This window comes from Myxocyprinus asiaticus, chromosome 45 (assembly GCF_019703515.2).
Source record: "Myxocyprinus asiaticus isolate MX2 ecotype Aquarium Trade chromosome 45, UBuf_Myxa_2, whole genome shotgun sequence".
In the NCBI taxonomy this organism is placed as follows: Eukaryota; Metazoa; Chordata; class Actinopteri; order Cypriniformes; family Catostomidae; genus Myxocyprinus; species Myxocyprinus asiaticus.
This window is the reverse complement of record NC_059388.1, coordinates 30,365,735-30,386,877: the sequence shown is the minus strand read 5'-3', so window position 1 is coordinate 30,386,877 and position 21,143 is coordinate 30,365,735. Positions and strand designations below refer to the sequence as shown.

Genomic DNA, 21,143 nt, shown 5'->3' with positions numbered 1-21,143 from the left:
AAACTTTATAAGTACTGTCGCTGAATTCACAATGAGATCAGTCTGAAATGACAGGACAAACCTTTTAATGGCAGATAATGTAGTCAACATGAAGCAGCATTCGCAAACCACTTTATCTACGTAACGTGACACATTTCCAATTTGTCAGGATTTTTTTTTTCCATCAGTATTTCACTGGATTTGGGAAAAGTGGTCTCTATATGACAGGAAGTTGGAGGGGAGGAGTTTAAGAGAGAGCTTTGTGATGTCATAGGAAAGTCCTGAAATGAGGTGGAGCAATTTACTGTACCATATTTTGATGAAAGATTATGAAAACATTTTATTCTGAAATAATGTGCATTGGTGAACCCTTCACATTAAGACCAGAAATGTGTATTGAGAAAGTAAATAGGGTTGAATATCTTTTACCCTCGAAGGTTTGCCAGTGCTGTTTCTCACCTTTCACATTCTGCAAATACATTCTCACCGCGTGCACCTCTGTCAAACCAAACACGATTTGCCTGCCATAAAGCCGTGCACTCCAGTGCAAAAATAGCTTCAGTGTCACATGCACCTGTACAGCTCTAAAGAAAGAGAAAAAAACAAAAACAAATTTAAGCATGTCTCAAGACAAATTCCCACACACAAGCATCTTAATCCTGTTTTCAAATATGCAATAAAAACAGTTTGAAGACTGCTGGTTTGCCATTCTGCAATTCATAATTCATAAAGCTACAGAGAAGCTAGTTTCTAAGACGAATATTCACTATTTTTCCCAGATTTCTGTGCATCCACTGAATAAATGAAGTCACAGATTTATTATTTTATTTTCAGGCAAAACATAGCTGAAATGAATGTGTCATGAGCTGGAAATTGGCTACACATAAATTTAGAATCTTCCTCTGAGAAGATTTCCTCCCCACCCAATATATTTATACCATGATTCATGGAAATAAGTAAATGCTTCACGCCTGTTACAGTAACTATAGAATAATTCTGAGTAGCCATGACATAATTAGAAGTGATCATCTAATGAAAAACTATCTTGTGTCTAATTACACCCGCCATCCACACTTGTATTAATTAAAAGACAGTTCCCAGAGAGAGAGGCAGGCCCAGGTAAGAGGGCAAACGTGGTTTAGCACACATCTCTTTAGGTGGGTAAACGCACTTGATTAAGGCTGATGGGAGGAGCGTGGGTCTAACTGATGTAGGGAGATTATTCTGGGACATTTAGACCCAAATACAATGAATTTCACTCTATGCATTCAATCTCTCTTTGTCATTAATCCACATGAAATAAACAGGGTTTTTCTAAATTAAATTATAACACCTGAAATGACGTTAAATGGTTTATACAGTATATTGCAATGTGCTCAGGGACTGAGATCTGCTGTAGAAATGATCTAGGAAAGTGTTCCTTTGGTAAAAGATGTGATAGATGATTTGATGCTTTACACTTTGGCACCCTCTGCTGGCCATATCAGGAACTCTCCAGGCAGACAAGGGCTGTCAAGAGTTTGTACAGCATTTTATGACGAAGTACTTCTCGGCTGTTATTAAAGTTTGTTCTTTAAGTAAAAAAAAAAAAAAACGTAGTTACAATTGTAAGTATATAAGGGTTTTTAACTTAAGGGGTTTTTTGCAACTTGGCCCTGGACATCCTTTTTACGAGGAATGTGAGCTGTGTCCTCATACAACCAGGTCTGGAAATGGGTCGTGTCAAGAAGGGATCCCTCTCACGCATGCGCATTCTGTTAAGATGCTTTCATCTGGGGGGCCTGGGTAGCTCAGCAAGTAAAGACACTGACTACCACACCTGGAGTCGCAAGCTCGAATCCAGGGTGTGCTGAGTGACTCCAGTCAGGCTTCCTAAGCAACCAATTGGCCTGGTTGCTAGGGTGGGTAGAGTCATGTTGGCTTAACCTCCTCGTGGTCACTATAATGTGGTTCTCGCTCTCGGTGGGGTGCGTGGTGAGTTGTGCGTGGATGCCGCGGAGAATAGTGTGAAGCCTCCACACGCGCTAGGTCTCCACGGTAACGCACTCAACAAGCCACGTGATAAGATGCGCGGACTGACGGTCTCAGACGCGGAAACAACTGAGATTCGTCCTCCGCCACCCGGACTGAGGCGAGTCACTACGCCACCACGAGGACTTAGAGTGCATTGGGAATTGGGCATGCCAAATAAAAACAAATAATAAATAGTTTTCACACACAGAACTGCCATACAGGGGCGAACCGGAACGATACGTTTATAATAATTCACAGTGGCACACATCTAGGGAAGACTAATAAAGAGTTCGAGACTAAATAGTACAGTAAGTGTTTCTTACTAATAATAAACACCAGGACAACACATATTTAATATTTAAGGCTCTAAACAGTTCTTCATAATATATATATATATATATATATATTCATCTGCTAGACTACAAGGTACATCACATACAAGGCAAAAATAATGAGCACAGGAAGTACACAGTGTATTATCACATGCTAATCATATACAGTGACCTGCAGATACAAAATAAAGGTCAAAGTATCACATGATTCAAAAGCCATGCAACAGAATTCTCAAATTATTTGAATATATAAAAATAATGACTTCGTCATCCGAAAGAGCAGCAATTGTCAAGTTTGAACAAATAAAAATGTGTGTGAATAGCGTAGCTGTCTTCTACGTTTATTTCTGAAAGTCTTGATGTAGGAATCCACTCTGATAGGGAACAAAACATTTCATATTGTTTTTAAAGTAATCTCTAAAGTAAAAATACACTTAGCAAACCAATGAAAAACTATGCACCGTAAATATTCAACTTCTAAATAAACAGATGCAAAATGTATTCATAAAATATGAGGCTTTTAAAAGTAGCTTTTTAGAAATGTTTTTAAAAGCTGGCACAGACAGCAAAGGCGGGCATGAACGTTTTCTAAGATGTGTTCATGTATGCATAATTCAACTTCAAAATGCACTTAAAAGCCTAAATCTGAAAGCTGTCACAAAGCCAAACCGTTCGGGAAAATTCATCATCAAACAGACTTGTATACAGAATTGATAACTCTTAAGAAATGCAAAACATTTCCTATTTGAGGTCCTCACAATCTGAAAAGGTTTTGCACACATGATTGTCATTCACATGCAACTGATGCAAACATTCAGTGTAAATTTTCCTGCATAGACCACGACAAACATGCAAATGAAATATTGTACACATTCCTGCTTGAGCAAACCATCACAGAAATACAGAGGGAAATTCACATGATAATGACCAAATGAAACTTACAGATATTCAGTAAATACCCATTTTACCTCAGCAATGTGAAGTATTTCTGAATGAATATTGAATATTATTCATTCATATTATTTTCCCAGCTGAAAAGGACAGCTGTTTCAGGATGGAGGATGTTATCAGATTACCAAGACATTTTCTTTTTCTTTGGAACAACATACAGTACATCACAGTCAAACATGTAGATGCTAAATATTTAACCCAAAAACACTGGCGTATAACCAGTTAATATTGTCAACCGTTTCATCACATGAGGAATTAAATAAATAAATATATATATACATGTACATTTAAAAAAAGTACATCCGATTCTCGTTAGTTACTCGGGCCTGTTGCGTCGTCGCAACCCTCCAGTCAGATCGTCTGGAACTTTCTGAGCGATGGTGACATCATCACTGACGTCAGCTGTGTCCTCGAGGGAGGGCATACTAGAGTCACTCTCATTATCAGCCTCTTCCTCGGCATGCTCATCCTCTTCCTCAGAGTCAGGTTGGAGAGGTTTGTGATTATGTGACTTTGTTTCAGTATCTGTTTGTGATTCTAGCACCGTTTCTGGAAGCTCTTCAGCGGCAGCCAAAGTCTCGATGAGTTTGTCAAGATTGCGTTGGCATGCTGGCTCTAAAAGACACAACCAAGTGACGGTGTAACCCAACAACAAAGGAGCATTTTCATAGTATAACACATGCATATGTATATCTCAAGGTGCCAACATGCACATATTACACATAAAGAAGCAAAGTTTCATATCTTTTGAGATAAAACAGCTTGTCATTAGCTATGACCGTCCACATTTATGTCTACGTTTTATTTCAATTTGTCAAAATTTCATTCTAAAGGTCAGAGAGATTGAAAATGGTCAAGCAAAACTACATCCTGACTATTTTTAGAACAAAAACAACTTATAAGTGGAGCTCATGGAGAAAACAATTTATGATCAATTGTATTATGACAGTTTTAACAACCATCATGAGTAGAGGTCAACCGATAGTGGATTTTGGCGATACCGATAACTAAGGGGGTATGGAAAGACCGATAACCGATTAATCAGCCGATAGTTTTTAAAATCGATTTATAAAATGTTTTCTTTACTATGGCAGGCAAAGAGAAAGTGTCCAAAATGAATAAAATCTCAAATGCAGTTTTTTGTTTAACTGAAATTCCAATAATAACCAGAAATAAATGAAGATTTGGTGCATAACGTGGGACTTTTAAATATAAACAAGCCCGAAACACACCAGGGACTCTTATTTTGAAATTACAAAATTATGAAAACACTTTCTGCAACTATTAACATAGATTTTCGCAGATAACCGATAGTTCCAAAAAGCAACAATCGGCACCGATTAATCGGTAAAACCGATAAATATCGGTCTACCTCTAATCATGAGTCATGAAAAAGGGTGACTGCCCTCTCCTCTCCCGACCAGCAGTGTGACATATGTGATGTTGGTTGATTCAGAGATACTTTGTTAATCCCACTATAATTCGCTTGTGACACATTTCTTTCAAAGATCTGCCACCTGTTTTACCAATCAAGGTTGGTCGCACCAGTCGTGCATAAGTAAGAATTTACCTAATTTGTAGCATAAATATTTAGACAGCAAAAACTGAGCTTTTCGAAAACGCTCTCCCAAGTGGATAAATTTGAAAACAACTTCTTTGTGGTGTAGTGTGGACTGGGTAAACGGAGATGTCTGAAAACGACAATGTTTTGATGGTCATGTGATGTAGTCATGTGATCCATTCAACCCAAAACAATCAAGATGGAGGCCCATGTTGTAGCAGCGTTATTGTGCCTACTATCCACTTTGATAGCGTCAGTTAAAGATAAATGTTACTTTGTACAACCTTCACTTTGCATTCCTTCAAAGGTGACAGGAAGTTTACTCAGAATTGCTGTCCGACGACGAAACACGAGGACAATTGCGTTTCAGACCGTTCATGGAACGGCAATTTTTGGCATGTGCAGTAAGGGGATATAAGCATTTTTCGTATGTTTCAGTGTGGATGTGCAACTTTTGGAAAATGCTTGAAAATGGCAGTGTGGACGAAGAGCATTTCAAAAACAAAAACGTCATTTTCAAATGTATCCGGATTAATGTGGGTGTAGCCTGAACTCCGAGCATCACTGAGAGTGCGACCCAGAGCAGCTCCTGTCCGGAAGAGTGTGTGAAGTGCTTCTCATGTGCTATAATGCGTGCGCCGTCCGCAGAGGCACAAAACTCCCATAAAAATATAAACAAACACATAAACTTTGATAGTGAATGCAAAGAGCCACGGCTTCACTTTAAACGACCGTGTAATGGCAAATGATCCCGGTCATAACAGGTTCATAAACGCAGTGTTAATGACACGCAGTGACACATGCTTACTCTATTTCTGTGGACTGATGAAATTATGAAACAAAATGCCAAAAGTTTTGTTTCATGAGAAATATGGGCTCATGGGTTTAATAAAAGAGCATTAAAATAACGTGTGAAAGTGAAGAAATTAGGACGGAAATATTTTACTATTGCATAATATAAAAATAATACAAATATATAAAAAAATAATATTTCATTTTTATCATATAAAAAATATCATATAAAATATATGAGTTCCAAAAACAACAGTGTAAATGTAAAATTTACCATAAAGAGAAGTATTTAGAAATATTTTGATATTTAAATCATTATTTTTCATGTCATTCATACGTTTTTAAAGCCTTATATCATATATAATCATATATCCCTACTTTATTATTTCATTTATATATTTGAAGTTAAATATGTAAAAATGACTTCTTAGTGTATTTTTATTTCAATGCACCTTAAGAAATATGACAATTAATATTACAATTAATCGTGAAAGCCCTAAAACAGCCAATTAATCGTCATAAATCGCAATTATTTGTTTGACAATTAATTGTTAGCCAAATTTCATAATCGTGACAGCCCTAGTACAAACAAATGAGTACACTGCACCACTAAGCTGAGTTAAAACATAAAACCACGTATAAAACGAAATATTTATGGCTGGTTCACAAACCTCATGTTTTGGATGCCAAACTTGCAAACATAAATTATTGTTTATTATATTTTGATTATTTCATATATAAATATTAATACATTTTAATATATTATTATTTATTAAAAGTAATATATTTTATTTTAGGTTTATTCTGATATTTTATATATTGTTCCCAGTTATTTAATGAAACTCAATGTCCTATATACTCAGTGGAAATTGTAATTATTCTGTATATATAAAATTTTGGAAATGTAAAAATATGTAAGGCAGAAATGTTTAAAACATTAACCATAACAAGTTTGATGTTTAAAAAAAAAAATCTAAATTGAAGCACAGCTTTGCGACACTACCTCCAATTTACAAATTTGAAGACGGCTAATTGGATCAATAAAAGGTGGATAATAAACAACTACTTTTTGAAAGTCTTCACTCTACTATGAACTGTACGTGACACTTTCAATGCTGTTGTTATTTCTAAGTGTGTTAGAAGAGGAACATACTGGCACTGTCCTGGGAGGTGTGAGTGAGTTAATGACGGGAGCAGATGTGTTTTACCTTCTATCCTGATGTTTGGACACTCCATGCCTCTCTTCTTCATTAGCTGCCGGATACACTGCAGCTGCGACATGATCTCGTTTTTCTGCTCCATGGCAACAGATTTCACACTATAGCACAACAAGGACACCACATCAAACAAAAAATATGCTGACACTCACAAGCCTGAAACACAATGAGAAGTTGGTCTGCCAGAGCATGCAAAAGTGTTTCCATTTGAATCAGTGTGTTTACCAACATCAGAACAGAACAGGAAATCATTGTGTGTCATAACACGGTCTTCTTTTAAAAGACAAACTGACCACCACTATAGTGATATAGTGTACATACTGGGGGAAAAGTTATAGTGCACAATTTGTCAACTACTTTTGAGACAACAAGATGCTTTTTTTTTTTTTTTTTAACTACTATGTACTTAAAGGTGCAATGTGTAACAATTTTCATGTAATATTCACCTTTTTTTTTTTTTTTGCCAATGTGTGAACGGCTTGTAACGCAACTTAAAACAATGAGCCCGTCCCGGACTTCCTAGGTTGCCTATTAAAGCCTGTAGACTGAAGGGAGTGGGTCACTTTTGCAGGGAAAATCCAAAGGATGTGACGTTTATGAGCGCTCCCGAGAGCCTTGCCTCAGTGCTTCTCTTGCGCTATTCAACAGCAACAACAAACTGCAACACTAGGTAACGTTATCTTAAAGATGAGATCCAGCAAACGTCCGGCTCCAAACACAACACCGACTCCTACACAAACTCAGAGTAAGCCAAAAAACAAACCAAAAAAAACAAAACATTATCTATTGAATCCCGACAGGCTAAGCGGGAAAGTGATCGCGGTCGAGCGAAAACCAGAGTGAACATCGGCAGGGCATTTGATTCCTGGAGGGACCGTCGTTCAATTTTGGGGATCAAAACCAACCCTGAATTGGCGTTCTTCTTATTAGACAGGTAAACTTACATAAGTGCAAAGCATGTGAAATACTGTGCCATAAGGATTGATCTGTGTAATCCTAGCTAACTTGATCTTGCCTGCTAACGCTAACGAATTGCTACCTTGCTTCGTAACTTTCAAATAATTTCAACGATCTTCTCTTTATACTAAAAGTCAGGTATGCAGGATAAATTTAAGCAAATACGCCGGTTTCTTGATCGTAGTACAACATATGACATACAAAACATACAATAGTGCAACATAACAGTAAACTGTCTGGTATAGATCAGTAGTATGTAGCTGTATGTGTGTATCAGTATGCTATGTTAGCTTTAGTTTAGTCTCAAAGTTTGTAGTAAAACAATCATAACTGTAATTTTAATTATGCTACCTCATCTGTCAGCATGATACCGGTGGATCACATTCAGTCTCTTTGTACGTTACGTCATTGTTTTGGCCGATGCTCGCTCGTGTCCCTATGGAGTGTGTGCACGAGCGCGAGCAACAGGCTGCAGTTCACTTAACGGCCACAGGTGTCACTAATAACAAGGGTTTCTGAATCTTACATACTGCACCTTTAATCATTTGATACAATGTACTTATTATGTACATACATGTTGTTGCATTGTAATTACATTTAAAGTACTTGCATTTAATTACATTTGTAGTTACACTGTTAACTTTACCCCTAACCCAATCCTTACCCCACAACCTAAATCTAACCCCTAACCCTACCCGTACCTCAACCTCAGTAGCAGTAAATGTGGGAATGTTGCAGAACAGCATGTAGTTACACAGTAAATACATAGTCCTGTATGTATTTAATGTTAGAACATGGTAGTTAATGCCACTTAATATAAAGTGTGACCAATTAAAATAATGCTTATTCAAAATAACCACTTCAGAAAAGGGTGCATAATTTCTCATTTGACATTTCATAACATCTCAAGAAATTCTGTAAACAAAATAATCTCCACTGTGATTGAATAAGTCAATGTGAGCGCACTTTGAAGATTTTTCAAAACAAATCTATTCGCCCCATTTAAGAAAAACAGTGTTTAATAGGGGCCTTTAGCACCCGCATCAGAGGGCTTTTTACCTCAAATACAATTCATTCACTAATTGGACAGTTATTGAAAGTTTTTATTGAAAGTAATATTAAATAATAGATCAAATGGCCTCTAAATGAACCTTTAGACATCACACACAATGATGAGTCAATGACATTTCTGATATTTGAACCCTCTATGCTGCGCATTAATTATCAAGTTCACTGACTGAATGTTTTTCAGAGACTATTTAGCAGAGACGGGTCACTTCTATTCAAATTAATGGAAGAAATTAGAACGCTCAACTGCGGAGCTCTGAACGCCCAATGGTCAACGGATTACCACCATACAGGTAAAAGAGCCAATCACCTTTTAGATACAGACATCACCTGTCAATCATCTCAAGAACGCGCATGCACATATAAGCTGTACAAGTGGGGAACATTGCGTTTTTAGCACAATCTGAGAAGCACAATTTATGATTCCAGTATTGTCAGATTTTACTGTTGATTTAAAAGATGTTCTTTGATCATAATCATGACCAAACGTTTTGGAGATTGTGGTCTTTCCTCAGTCAAGTAGAAAGGAGCTGCACTGGCATGACTGGAAATATTCTCCGAGGAGCGTTCCAAAGATGACCGACAGTGGCCTGACTTGCCAGAAAGACTTTGCTGTTTTTACTATAAGTGTTGTGAAACGTAGAATTTGTTAGAAGAATTTTGTTATGATGGACAGAATTTTTAAACCAGTTGCATAAAGTACTTTGTAAAGGCAAAATATTCTGAATCGGTCATTTTAAAATGCTCCTACGACTGATGTTTTCATTTATTTGAGTGTAAGCATATGTGCTTTGGTGCAGTTCACGCGTGTGTCTTGTTGATTGAAACAGGAGGATGTCGCAAACTAGAGCTTTATTTGATCAAGTTCATATTACGCTGTGTAAATGTAGCCGATTCTCTCTTAATTTAACTGATAATTACAATGGAAACTTTCATTCCTTTACTTGGATTTTAGAAAAATAAAATCAAGTAATACTGTGAATTATAAATGTCAACAGTTTGATAACCATCACTTTTTAAAACTGTGGTATACCGTGAAACTGTGACGCCATTACATCCCAACTACCAACAATACATTTCAAGGAAATGATTAAACCTGTACGTTCTTGGATTCCTGAGCTATTGTTTAATTTAATTAAATAACATGTATTATCATTATTAGTCTATGCAGGTGGACATCTTTTAAAAACATTCAGTTGCACTCCATCAGGTTTTTATGGAACAAGAACGCATCCTGTGTGAACGCCCCCTATAAACCGCCTTTGACCGGTTTATGGTTGACATGACCAAAAATCAGCCAAATTAAGCAGGGCTTCCTTCAGGCCGCTTAGACGACAAGTCATTCAGACAATGTATATGTATATTAAAAAAATGTGTACATTTGCACATCCCAGCTAATAACGGAGTCTCACCAGTTTGTGAGCGGGTCCAGTTGGGTCAGAATAGAGTTGAGCATCTTCTCTGTCTGAGCTAACCTCAGCTCCAACTCATTCAGTTGATTCTCTATTAAAAATGAGAAATATAAATAATTAATAAACAAAAATCAGTTCAAAATGAATTGTGACAGAGTTACGGCACCTTTCACATAACACACGTACACACCTGTCTCCTCTGATTTCTTCACTCCTCGAGCTGTTTTTGCTTTCTGAGCTTCAGAGTCACTCGCAGACTTTATCTGCGAACACACAAAGAAATGAATCTTTACACAGGTGAATCTCATGAAGAAATTTCTGGGCCATAATTCTTTGCATAAAAACTTTGCATAAGTTTTTTAGTACCCGATTAAATGCATTGTGACATTATTTTCATGACATTTAATCACATTTTCCCACAAAATTGCCTTAAGTGTAATGCAAAAATCTAAACAAATGGTACCATGTTGTATAATACTGAGCAATTTAAAGAATATATCATTATTAGAGGATTATTAGATTTTTTCCTCATTACACAAATAAGAATTTTGGGGGAAATGTGCTTAATTATATTTAAAATAAATACACAATGCAAAAAAAAAAAAAACGTAAAAATCTTTATGGTCCATCAAATAGGCTTTATTTTCTTTATGCAAAATATAGTTTCTTATTTTTTTTACTTTTAATTTATTATTTTTAATTTTTAGGTTCCCCCATACACGCTATCAGTGTGTGAACATGGGTGTACAAGTACAATTGTGTGTTACGACACACATCAGTACCTTCAGGAACTTATAAGCAGCGAAGAGTCCGACACCGATGGCGTAGATGGGCATGAGCGTGAAGACGTAGCCCTTGTTGCTGTTGGATTTGAATTTTTCACTCTTCAACTCTTGCTCCATCAGTTTCTTCATCTGATGCATGTTCTCCACATTCTGAGATTTGGGTGGTGCTCCATTCATGTGGACTTGCTGCTGACTCTTCATGCTGCCAGGACCGAGACCCGGACCAGGACCTGCAGAACACAAGACAGACACTTCTAATGCATCAAAATATACTGAAATAATCTCTTCTTTCAGGTTATATTGAGTAATAAGCACTGTCCATGCATGAATACTAAATGTAACTTGTCAGTTACATGAATTGCCTTCCCATGCATTTGATTTCTATTCTTATTGCAGGTCTATACATAACAACAGTTTATACCAGTAAAGATCTCCAGTAAACAGACTGGACTCCAGTAAACAACAAACACCAGTAAAAACCCCTGTATATAGTGAGAGTAAATAAACACCAGTAAAGAGCCCCAGTATATAGTGAGAGTAAACAAACACCAGTAAAAACCCCTGTATATAGTGAGAGCAAATAAACACCAGTAAAGAGCCCCAGTATATAGTGAGAGTAAATAAACACCAGTAAAAAGCCCCAGTATATAGTGAGAGTAAATAAACACCAGTAAAGAGCCCCAGTATATAGTGAGAGTAAACAAACACCAGTAAAAAAAAAACTGTATATAGTGAGAGTGAATAAACACCAGTAAAGAGCCCCAGTATATAGTGAGAGTAAATAAACACCAGTAAAGAGCCCCAGTATATAGTGAGAGTAAATAAACACCAGTAAAGAGCCCCAGTATATAGTGAGAGTAAACAAACACCAGTAAAGAGCCCCAGTATATAGTGAGAGTAAATAAACACCAGTAAAGAGCCCCAGTATATAGTGAGAGTAAATAAACACCAGTAAAGAACCCCAGTATATAGTGAGAGTAAATAAACACCAGTAAAGAGCCCCAGTATATAGTGAGAGTAAATAAACACCAGTAAAGAACCCCAGTATATAGTGAGAGTAAATAAACACCAGTAAAGAACCCCAGTATATAGTGAGAGTAAATAAACACCAGTAAAGAGCCCCAGTATATAGTGAGAGTAAATAAACACCAGTAAAACGTCCCAGTATATAGTGAGAGTAAACAAACACCAGTAAAACGTCCCAGTATATAGTGAGAGTAAATAAACACCAGTAAAGAACCCCAGTATATAGTGAGAGTAAATAAACACCAGTAAAGAACCCCAGTATATAGTGAGAGTAAATAAACACCAGTAAAGAGCCCCAGTATATAGTGAGAGTAAATAAACACCAGTAAAGAACCCCAGTATATAGTGAGAGTAAATAAACACCAGTAAAAAAAAAAAAACAGTATAGAGTGAGAGGCGGTCGAGTCTGTGTTCGCACCTTTCCTGCTGATCCGCGGGTCGAATGACTGACTCTCCCGGCTGCCGCTGCCGAACATGCGCGGAAACAACACGAACACCAGGAGAACGGCAGTGAACGCCATCACGACCTGCTGCGAGGAGGACAGCACCATCACTTATTCACTACAAATACAGCACACTACACATATGAGCAACAGTTCCAAACTACTGTTGACAAGATGTCTTCTTTGTGTGTTGATGAAACAGTTCGGCAAGAAACAGCGCCGTCTGCTGCCATCTTCAGGACTGGAGCGTCATTGCGCCTTTGCTTAGAGATCACTGAAAATGGCCATATGTTCATTGTACAATTAATGCCTTTTTGGTTGTATTGATTTTGTCTTCTATTAATAATAATAATTTAAAAAAAGTTATATGCAATACTTTATTTAAAGCCTTTTTTTAAAGTGTTCTTGTATAATACATGCAACATTTATGACATCACTTTAGAGAGACTTAATAGAATATATGTACTTATAAAAATGTATAAGGAATATTTAAGTGAAGAACAAATGCAAAAGATGAGTAAAATGTTGATAAACCTAAAATAAATTGTCACCAGTCACAGCAATTCCATTGTACATGTCCTACATACATAAATAGGCTATGCAACAGTACACATGTAGGTCTACATTTAAAAAAAATATATTGATTTAAAAAAAAAAAAATCAACAGTATTCATGGACATTGGTTATTTGTCTGCCCACTAATACTTTCAAGTTCGCATATCAGGTACAATCAGGCACTAATTTATTTCCTTAACTTTCTTAAAAATGAAATACATATTTTTGTCTTGGAAATTTACCCATTTTCGTTTAGTAAAATTTGCAAATTAGACATCAAATCATTAATTATGTAGATATTTGCATAGGCTTTTTTAACAAAAGTGATATAGACTCCACAGAAAATGTCATAACTGAAATCAACAACTCACTGGGCTGTTTTTTATGTGTTAAATTTGTATTTTATTTGATATAATATTAAATAAAATACTGCAAATAAACCATTCTTGTCTTTTTAAAGATAAAATACCCATTAAAATTCTGAAAGGAAAAACATCTAAATTACTAGCAATGTCACATAAGAATCAACGTTTAAATTTAAGGCTCTGTACCTACATGAGATTTTGCATGCACAACAGCCCACATAAACCTCAGAAACAAAATCTGAAAGTTGGTCTGTTGCAGCTTGGGACTGTGCACAGGGGCGGGTTTACGATTTCTGAGGCCCCAAGCAACTGACTAACCCGGAGCCCCAATTTGATCATAATCATAATTTGAAATTCATCCTCTCATATTCAGAACAACATGTCACTCCTCAAGCATATTTTTGCAGAGTGTTCCTACTGGGGCGGGAGTCCCCCACCCAACTTCGGGAGCCCCATGCAATTGCAGGTTTGCATGGTGGTTAAAAAAAGGTTTGCATGGTGGTTAAAACAACTACTGAGTGTGCATGCACAAAAGTTCCCATTTGAATTCCACAAACCTTGTGCTACCTGTGCAACTTCTGAAGTTGTTTTCTAGGGCTCATACAAGTTATATGTCATTTCAGGAAAATGTTGTTAACCACTGGTAACCGCTAATAAAGTGTTTGTGCACGCAGCTTCACAGTCGAGTGGCATAATGATCAAATGCAATCCTCTGTCTCGTATGTAGGCCTAACGTTGGAGCAAACACACAGATAAAACTGAACACAGTGAACACTGATAGTACACATAGTACAGGCTCTAAGGGTTGAGGTAAAGTAAGACTTAGATAATTTAGACTTTCATCATTTATCTCTAACGAATTGGTTTATAAATTCTGTGAGCTGGCAGAAGACAAACCAGCTCAAATGTATATATGGACTCATCGTTCGCTCACAACAGCAGGCTTTCCCATAAGAATGGTGGAGGAGTGGAGGACTGTTCAGGGCTCCCACAGTAAAGTTGTGTTGTGAAGACTCAGGAGTGTAATTTGCGGATATCAATCATCACTCACACCTCAAAGTGAATTGGAATTTTTTTCTAAATGATCAGGTGAAAAGTAACTCCGAAAACCTTGTTTCCTTATCTGGCCATACAGATACACAGTGTAGAAGTGTAGGACACTTAGGTGTCATTCAAATATGTTCATGGTTTAACATACTATATCGTATGGTGAGGGGATTAAGGAAACAAATAAGTAGCTACTGGGTGTGTGAAAAACAAAACTCAGCACACCCTATTCTGTCATTTGTAGATTAACAACTGCACCCTTAGGGCTATTCTATACATTTTTTTCTGGGCTGTTCTCTGAATAGGTCTGTGAATTGTTTTGCAAACTGCAATGTAAATGCATAACTCTTACTAAATGCATGTTTTGGACATTGTTGAGTAGCTCTCAAAATGGGTTAGAAAAGTGCTAGGAAAAACGCTAAGTAAATGTCTTTCTAGGACAGGACAGGCATGGTAGGAAGGGTTAATAATGCTTTTTAAACATGTTTGGTGAAATATAAACTAACATGGGTACATTAGTTCTATAAATATCTGTTCAGCTAATAAAGATCTGGGCTGAATTCTTTTGAAGTCATGAAAGGCCAATGTTGTTACGGGATACTGTTTTTGCATGGTTTTTACTAAGGCTGGACAAAAAGGTTTAAAAATGGGTTTAGGATGCATGGGAATTCACCATAGAGGGGGGACATTACATTGCAGTTTTAATAAGCAGGAAAGACTCAAATGAATATTATTAATTTCTTTAAATTAGCTCAAATTAAAATAAAATTGACTGAGACTCTATATAGTGCGTATTGTATACTGTACAGTGTATGTTATTATTTGTATATTGTTGAGTGTAATTATGTATATATCAGATGTTTAAATTGTGCTGTGTTAATTTGAGGTTATTGTAAATTGGTATATGTCTCATCACTGTCACGGAACTGCACCCAAGAATTTCACACACCATTGCACTTGTGTACATGTCTGTGTGACAATAAAGTGATTTGATTGATTTGATTTGACTGGAGAAAAGCTGTAGGGTGGAGGCATGTCTTTTAGTGACTTTGGAGCATACTCAATATGAAGATATGGCAGGTGTGCTATGGAAAGATTAGCTTACATCACACTACAGTTTAGTCACCAGAACAGTAGAAGAACAGGAAAAAGAAGACAATAAGAAGATGGTCTCAGTTATCTTTTTTAAGACTGTAAAAAAATATAGTCCGACTCCAACAAGCACGTGAAAATTATATTGTTTTTCCAAAAGAGCAGAGACTCTCCTGTTTTTCTCTTTTGCTTTTGTTTACGCAGGTTGACGATGTCCTTCAAGGAATTTGCCGAGAGGTTGGAGCTTTAATATTTTAAGAATAAGGTCACAGTGGCCTGGGTAGCTCAGCAAGTAAAGACGCTGACTACTACCCCTTGAGCCGTGAGTTCAAATCCAGGGCATGCTGAGTGACTTCAGTCAGGCTTCCTTAGCAACCACTAGGCCTGGTTGCTAGGGTGGGTAGAGTCACATTGGGTTAACCTTGTGATCGTTATAATGTGGTTCTCGCTCTCGGTGGGGAGTTTGGTGAGTTATGTATGGATGCTACGGAGAATAGTGTGAAGCCTCCACACACACTAGGAGGACACAGACGCAGAGGCAACTGAGATTCATCCTCCGCCACCCAGATTGAGGCGAGTCACTACGTCACCATGAGGACCTAGAGCGAATCTGGCATTCCAAACTGGGGAGAAAAAAAGTAAAAAAGGATAAAATCACAATTACAGAATAAATTTGTAGCATTATGAGATTAAATACTTAATGTTTTGAGAATAAGGTCACAATTACGAGAGTAAAGTCATAGCATTACGAGAATAAAGTTGTAATATTTTGAGAATAAAGTCAAAATTACGAGAATAAAGTCATAGCATTATCAGATAAACTTCCTGAGACCCGAGCGTGACTGCTGTGTACATTTCCCATTTTGATTTGTAACTAGTAGCGCCTAATAAACATGCAAAAAACAAAAAACAAAAAAAATCTAAAAATGTATGTCCATATACAGTATGCTTCCCTATTTAGTGAATGACTTAACCTCCAGTGTGCTGTCTGTCTGCACTGGTCTCAGAACAGTTTGAAAGTCACCGTATTGTCATCTTAACTCCATATAAAGCCTCTGAAAGCAACATTTATCAGCTTTTGGATGAACCCATTGATTCTCTTTGTGATAATGCACAGTGAATATATAGAATACATTAATTAATGTTAATAAATAGAATCGTATTGCACAGTGATGACAAATTTAAAAAGTATATTAAAGTGAAGCAAAATTACCCACAGATGTGTTAGAGTTTTTTTATGTTTTTTCCAACTTTTAAATAAATGCGGTACGAGTTTCCACATGTGTGGACATCATGTTTATCAGCGTGCTGACGTGCGAAAAATGAACATATTTTTTAAAAACAGCACATCAAAGGAAACTAGAGACACTACTCTTAACAACCAAACAGGTTTCAATGAGAAAACCTGATTTTGTTACCAGAGGCACTTTTGTTGCCGTTGTGTTTTTTTTTTTTTTTGTTTTTTTGTTTTTTTATGCTTCATTGATTCAGTGTCACAAGAACAAGAGGTATTACATATCCACATAATCAAATTAACATTAGCTGCCAGAGAGAGAGAAAAAAATTAAAAAATAAAAGAAGAAAATTACATAAATTTCAATGCTTTCAGAGCATTACATGTTTTCAGTGCTTTTTTGTTTTTTGTTTGTTCCAAGAGATTTACATATAATTTAAAGTCATTTATAAAATGTGCAAAATTTGGTTTACATTGAGCCCACTTCTTTTTATGTATATGGAATTTTCCTAACAAAATAAACAAATGTATAATATGTTGTTCTTTACAATTCAAATTTTCTTTTTCTGTATAAAAAAGTACATCAAATATACAAATTTCTATCATACACTCCATTTTTCTATTAATATAAAATTCCAAATCCTTCCAAAATAATCTTGAGTAAAGACAATGAAAAAAAAAGATGTAAAATAGTTTCTTTTTCTTGACCACAAAAATCACAGGAATACGAAATATTAAGCTTAAATCTTTCCAAAACATGCTTAGCAGGATAAATTCTATGAAGTATTTTGTAAGACACTTCCTTGACACTTCCTTAACTTTGTTATTGATACAAAACTTATTTGGCAGTTTCCATGCTTTAACCCAAGAGATATTACCGAATAAAGAAGACCAAAAAAATCTTGCTGCCGGTAAGGACACAGAACAAAGAGCATTCCTTATAATCTTATTACTGCACTGTTGTTTTAAAACATCAACATTTTCAATGAAAATGTTTCCACAAAGATTAACCATGCTGATTTCTTCTGAGTTACAGTTTTTCAAAAGTAACATCAAACTGTTTGGAATTGCATCAAAAACAGTAGCAAATTCTCTTGGTTTAACTGGTCATTGAAATTTCTGAAGAAATTCAGTATATGACAACAAGTACCCATGGGAATTAACTAACTGTCTTACTAAAAGAATACCTTCCTTGAACCAAGTATGATAGAATAAAGATTTGTTTTTATATAATATGTCCTTGTTATTCCATATGAAATAGTTGTGGGGTGAAAAATTGTGCTTATACACCAATTTCCATGCTAACAGGGCTTGTCTGTGAAAACCGGCCAATTTAACAGGAATTTTGTCAACAGAAAAATTAAATTTCAACAAAAAGTCTATATACTTAGGAAATGCATTCCAAGGACTTTCTCTATTCTTCATAAACTCTATCAACCATTTAATTTTAAAAGCGTCATTGAGAGTATTATAATCTAAGACCTCCAGTCCCCCTTGCTCTTTAGGATTACAAACTACCTCCTTTTTTAAATAATGTGGTTTTTTCCTCCAAAGAAAGTTATAAAGAATCTGATCTAAATCTTTAATAGTCTTGGGAGGCACCTCTAACGATAATGACGTATAGACAGATCTAGATATACCTTCCGCCTTTGACAATAATACCCTCCCAAATAATGAGATGTCCCTCATTAACCACAAATTAAATTTCTTTTTAGTTTTCTCAATAATTGGTTCAATATTTAATTGACTCCTTTGTTTTTCATTTTTACAAATTATTATACCTAAATATGTTCATTTATGTTTAACTGGAATGTTCTCTATTTCTGAAGAGGAGCAATCTTTGAGGGGAAATAATACAGATTTATCTATATTCATTTTTAGGCCTGAAACACCAGTGAATTGTTGCCGTTGTGTCCGTATGAGCGCTTCAAGGAAATCAACATCATGTTGTTGTGTCACGTGACTCCGTGCGGCAGACGTTTAAGCCTTTAAATGACAGTCTAGAGTGTGAACAGTTTTCAGTCAGATTTTATTCATGTAAATGATGTGTTGCATATAGCGAAGTCAAAATACAACGTCCACGCATGTGGACGTGGGATCGCACAAGGTTAAATTCGTAATATTTGATTAATATAAAATTCAGACTCATTCTAGTGAACCGGTTCATCCTGAATGGATCTCGTTCTCATAAATAGCATTGCTTAATAACTTTAGTTGAGCCAGATTAAGAGAGGATTACCTTTGTCAGAAACCTATTTAACTTTTGCATGAACAAACATTTTTTAAATACTTTCCAGATTGAACTAGTTGAGCCAGTTTAAGGGAGAACCACCTTTGTCAGAAACTTCACCTATGTACACATTCATACATTTTCAAAAGACTCTCAAGACTAGATGAGCCAGTTTTCTAAGATTAAAAAAAATTAAAAAAGAAAATTGTCAAGATGCAACATTATTAGGGCTGTCAATTTAACGCATTAATTCAGTGCGATTAATTATTAATATGAAAAATTAATGCAATTAATCATGTCCCCTAAAGGGGGCAGTAAGCGAAACTCCAGCTGTATAGGCAACGCGCAGCTTATACAGAGAACAAACCACAACACAAAATGAGAACACGTTCTTGCGTTTAAACACAACCTGATGGGAATGCAGGGGTCTCAAGACATGTTTTTCTAAGTTTCAAACTTCATGTAACTTGACACAGTGACCTAAAAACGACACGTTTATGACGCAACGCAATCGAGACCCTCCAAAAGCGTCCGTCTGGTGCTTGTGTACATTGACGCGTCCTTAAACAAGCCCTTAAAAGAGCCCAGAGGCACTTTTGTTGCCGTTTTGTCTGTATGAGCGCTTCAAGGAAATCAACGCGTCCTTAAACAAGCCCTCATAATAAATCTCGGACTGATTGATGAATTCAATTGCAAAATGTATTGCTGTGAACTGTAGGTCAATGATTGGCTTATGTTCAATAATATGGAAATAAACAATATATTGCATTCTAAAGCCACTATTTATAATTATTTAATCATTATATATTTAACTATTTTTACTTGAGGGGCTTTCTCAACAATATTTATCTATGCGATTAATTGGGATTAATTCTATTAATTAATCTGCATATATTAACCTGCATAATAAAACAAATTGAATCGATTGACAGACCTAAACATTAAGTAACTGCTTTGAAAAAAGGATAATTGTACATGAAATGTGACTGTTTGATTTTAGTTTACTGTTTGGGTTTAGTTTTCCACAATACCTACGTTCCACTTTCCTTCTGACAACCAAAAGTGTCCCAATTTTTTGCCTTTGAGCCTTATTTTTAGTTTTATCATTTCAAACCTAACAAACATGTTTTACTTGATAAGTGTGTTTGTGCTTTCTTTACTTTTTGGGGCTTCTATCTGTGCATTTTTCATGCATTCATGTAACACTTCCAGTCACCAGTATGCACTTCCTGTTTGAGTTGCTGAAAGAGAAATAAGATATCCACAAACTTGGGTCAGGCTAAAAAAGTTGAAATGAAATTCTGATGAATAAAACTGCAACTAATACCTTGTATAATGTTCATTTAATGGATATTTATTTGGTGATTTTAAAGATGCTTCAAAGTAATTATTAAATAGATTAAAAAAAAAAGAGAAAGAAACTGTCATTGACTGAGTTTGTTCAAATACCAAGTTCTAAGCATCTAAAATTAACAAACTAAAAAGAACTGAAACATTATTCATCCGTTCAAAAAAAATGATAAAACCAACCCACAAGGGTGTGTGGGAACTTACACTCTGCATCTTTTAACCTTGTTAATAGCATGACACATTTAACTACAAATAAAGTGTGACTTTCAGATGTGTAAGCGAATGTCGAGTTATTGTCTACTGGGTCATTTATTATATTTGCAGTGTTAACAAAACTCTGCTGGGTTAGTGTCTGGGTCATTGACACTGACAGTAGAAACAACCCAAGCTGCTAGGTCAAAATGCAAAACCTATACATGCAGATTTTGTAAGAATAATGACACCACTTAAAAAGTAAAAATTATCCCAGCATATTGTCAGTAAGAGCTGACATGTTTGGTTAAATGTACAACCAAGCCTGCTGGCTTAAAATGCATAAACAAACTTTGTGTTTTCTGTCCAAATTTTGAGCGTGTAGTTCTTTAACAGAGGTTAAATGTAATATTTCGAATGATCAGCACGCTATTCTCATGCAATTGTTTTCTTATCTATATTTCTATAGATTCTATAGTTATTCTAACACTGTAGAAATTAATTTGCTCCGCCCCAAACACTTAATGCTTTCACAGTGTTAC

General features: G+C 35.9%; 1 protein-coding gene across 1 annotated transcript; it reads right to left on the bottom strand.

The window, feature by feature from the left end:
- Nucleotides 1–2,379: 2,379 nt before the first annotated feature.
- Nucleotides 2,380–12,724, bottom strand: ccdc107 (coiled-coil domain containing 107). Its single transcript, XM_051688971.1, has 6 exons — nucleotides 12,512–12,724; nucleotides 11,065–11,297; nucleotides 10,473–10,545; nucleotides 10,283–10,373; nucleotides 6,837–6,946; nucleotides 2,380–3,890 (listed from the first exon to the last, which is right to left on the bottom strand). The coding sequence occupies exons 1-6, from the start codon at nucleotides 12,642–12,644 to the stop codon at nucleotides 3,592–3,594; spliced, it is 939 nt and encodes a 312-aa protein (XP_051544931.1). The 5' UTR covers nucleotides 12,645–12,724; the 3' UTR covers nucleotides 2,380–3,591.
- Nucleotides 12,725–21,143: the final 8,419 nt, after the last annotated feature.